A 2,289-nucleotide genomic window follows, 5' to 3' on the forward strand; every position below is an offset into this window, starting at 1 on the left:
TGGAACACAATGCTTTCAATTCAATTCAATTTCCATTTCAGCTAGAAAATTCTGTAGAAGCAGAATGAAACAAGTAACACACAAATGTCTTTAAATTTTGCAGCACAACTCAAATTATTCAGTGTGGCAACAATTCCAGGGCTTTCCTACCGGACAAAAATTAAAAAACTTAATGCTTCTTCAAAGGTTGTATAAGGAGAAGGTTCTTTTGCAAAACGAAACCCTTTTAGAAATATTATGCGATTCTGGAGGGAGGATTTCACTGCCATAAAAATTAGGGAAAGAATTTGACCGAGATTTCTCGAATCATAAACTGCTTGATGCTTGGCTAATTCATAGAGTACACTTGTATTGTTGATTTGAATGATTGTTAATTAGTGCTTAAAATTCTATACTCAATTAAAAACTTTAAAAATGCAAGCATTTACTATTTTGATTCGCAGTCCATTACTTTCTTTTAGTTCAAATTTGATTAATCGAGATGGTGAAAATGAAGAAAGAAATTATTTTCCTTCTTATCATTGCTTTTTCATCCTTCACAAAGGTATTAAATTTGTTTCAATTTTTTGGAAAACAATCTGTTTCCACTGAAATAGTCTCTGGTTTCACGTCCCGTAGGAAATCAAACTGCCTTTTTGTGAGCTTCTTTAAATGAACATTTTCACTATCACAAATTTTGTAACTTGTGATTTTTTTAGGCGACAACTCCAGAAATTACGGCGGTAACAACAGCCTTTTTCACATTAACTCAGACAATAACAGCAAGAAGAGTTTCTTCAACAACAATGACAGCATTGTCAGCCGAAAATAAGAAAAATTCCCCTTCTCAACTGCTTGTCCAACAAATAGAAAAAGGACAGTCTCTTCTCCAAGAACTCCTGGAACAACAGCCTCACCAACAACTTCAACATCTACTCGAACAACTACAAAAAAACCACTCGCACTTTCAGAAGCTTCTTCAACGGCAACAGGAACTTCGTCAGCAACTTGAACAGAGTCCTAGCTGTGAAAATAAACTACAACTTCTTCATAAACTGCATAGTACCCTTCAGCAACTTCAAAAACAACAACAATTTCTGAATCAACTTCAAGAAAAACAAGAAGTTATTCTTCAGAAACTTCTTCAACGACAACAAACTGTCCAATCTTTACTGAAACAACTACCTGATCAGCAAAAATTACTCGAAGAACAACAACCTATTCTTCAACAATTTTTGCAGCAGCAACTGCTTTCTCCAAAACAAACACTGCAGCCATCGACTTTGCATCAAGAAGCACTTGAACTTCAAAAACAAATGCAACAAAATCACGAGCAATCTCGACATCAAGATCAAAATAATCTTAAAAATCAAATTCAGAAGCAAGAACAGCATCTTCAACTGCTTCAGCAACACGGTGATTTATCTGCAAAACTTTGGCAACAGGGACAAGTACTCTTTCAACAGCTTCAACATAAAGTGCTACTGATTCAGCTACTAAAACAGCCTCATTATTATCAGCAATTACTTCAAGAACAACAATCTCTTCTTCAACAATTTCTACAGCTACAACAACAACTTCTTCAACAATACCAACAGCAACAACCACTTATTCAGCAGTTCATCCAACAACAACAACAACTTGTGGATCTTATGGAGCAACAACAACAACTTGTTGTACAAATACTTCTAGAACCACCGAAAATGCATAATCTCCTTCAGCAACTTGAGCAACCACAAGCTCAATACCAACAACTTATGCAACAACAACAAGAACTTCTCCAACAACTACAGCAGAAACAATCTTCACTTCAACAACTTCTCCAAAAACAAAAGCCTGTCGTTGAAGGACTTCTGAAAAGCAAACAACAATTGGATTCTCTTCTCAAAATTTTAAAACAACACCAGAAATAATCATTTCTCAAACAATCACAGTATCAAAAATAAGTGATTTCGTTTTCTTATGGGATATCTGTTTTATTTTTTTATTTTTTCTAATCAACGCTGCAATTTACAATTTATTTTTCAAAATTTCCACATAAAATTGTTCAGTGATTTCCTGCTTCATTAATTTCGAATCAAAGTATTGAACTAATCTAAACAACTACCAACTTCTCTGCAACAAAATTATATTTTACAGTGGAAAAAGAAGTAACTTGTGGAACTATTACTATAACTACAAAAATATGAAAAATATCCGCCAAAAAATTTTTCGATGTGTAAATTTTAATGAATAAAAATTACATTTCAATACGACTTTTATGTGTGTTGTTTTACTTATAACTTCAGTTTACTTATATTTTAGCTGAGC

At 33.5% G+C, this 2,289-nt stretch overlaps 1 protein-coding gene across 1 annotated transcript; it reads left to right on the top strand.

Moving 5' to 3' along the window:
• Nucleotides 1-481: 481 nt before the first annotated feature.
• Bm17251 (Uncharacterized protein) lies at nucleotides 482-1,892 on the top strand (the record flags this gene model as incomplete). Its single annotated transcript, XM_001895025.2, has 2 exons — nucleotides 482-544; nucleotides 699-1,892. The coding sequence occupies 2 exons, from the start codon at nucleotides 482-484 to the stop codon at nucleotides 1,890-1,892; spliced, it is 1,257 nt and encodes a 418-aa protein (XP_001895060.2).
• Between the last annotated feature and the right edge of the window lie 397 nt (nucleotides 1,893-2,289).

The sequence above is a fragment of the Brugia malayi genome (assembly GCF_000002995.4).
Source record: "Brugia malayi strain FR3 genome assembly, contig: Bm_128, whole genome shotgun sequence".
Lineage (NCBI taxonomy): Eukaryota > Metazoa > Nematoda > Chromadorea > Rhabditida > Onchocercidae > Brugia > Brugia malayi.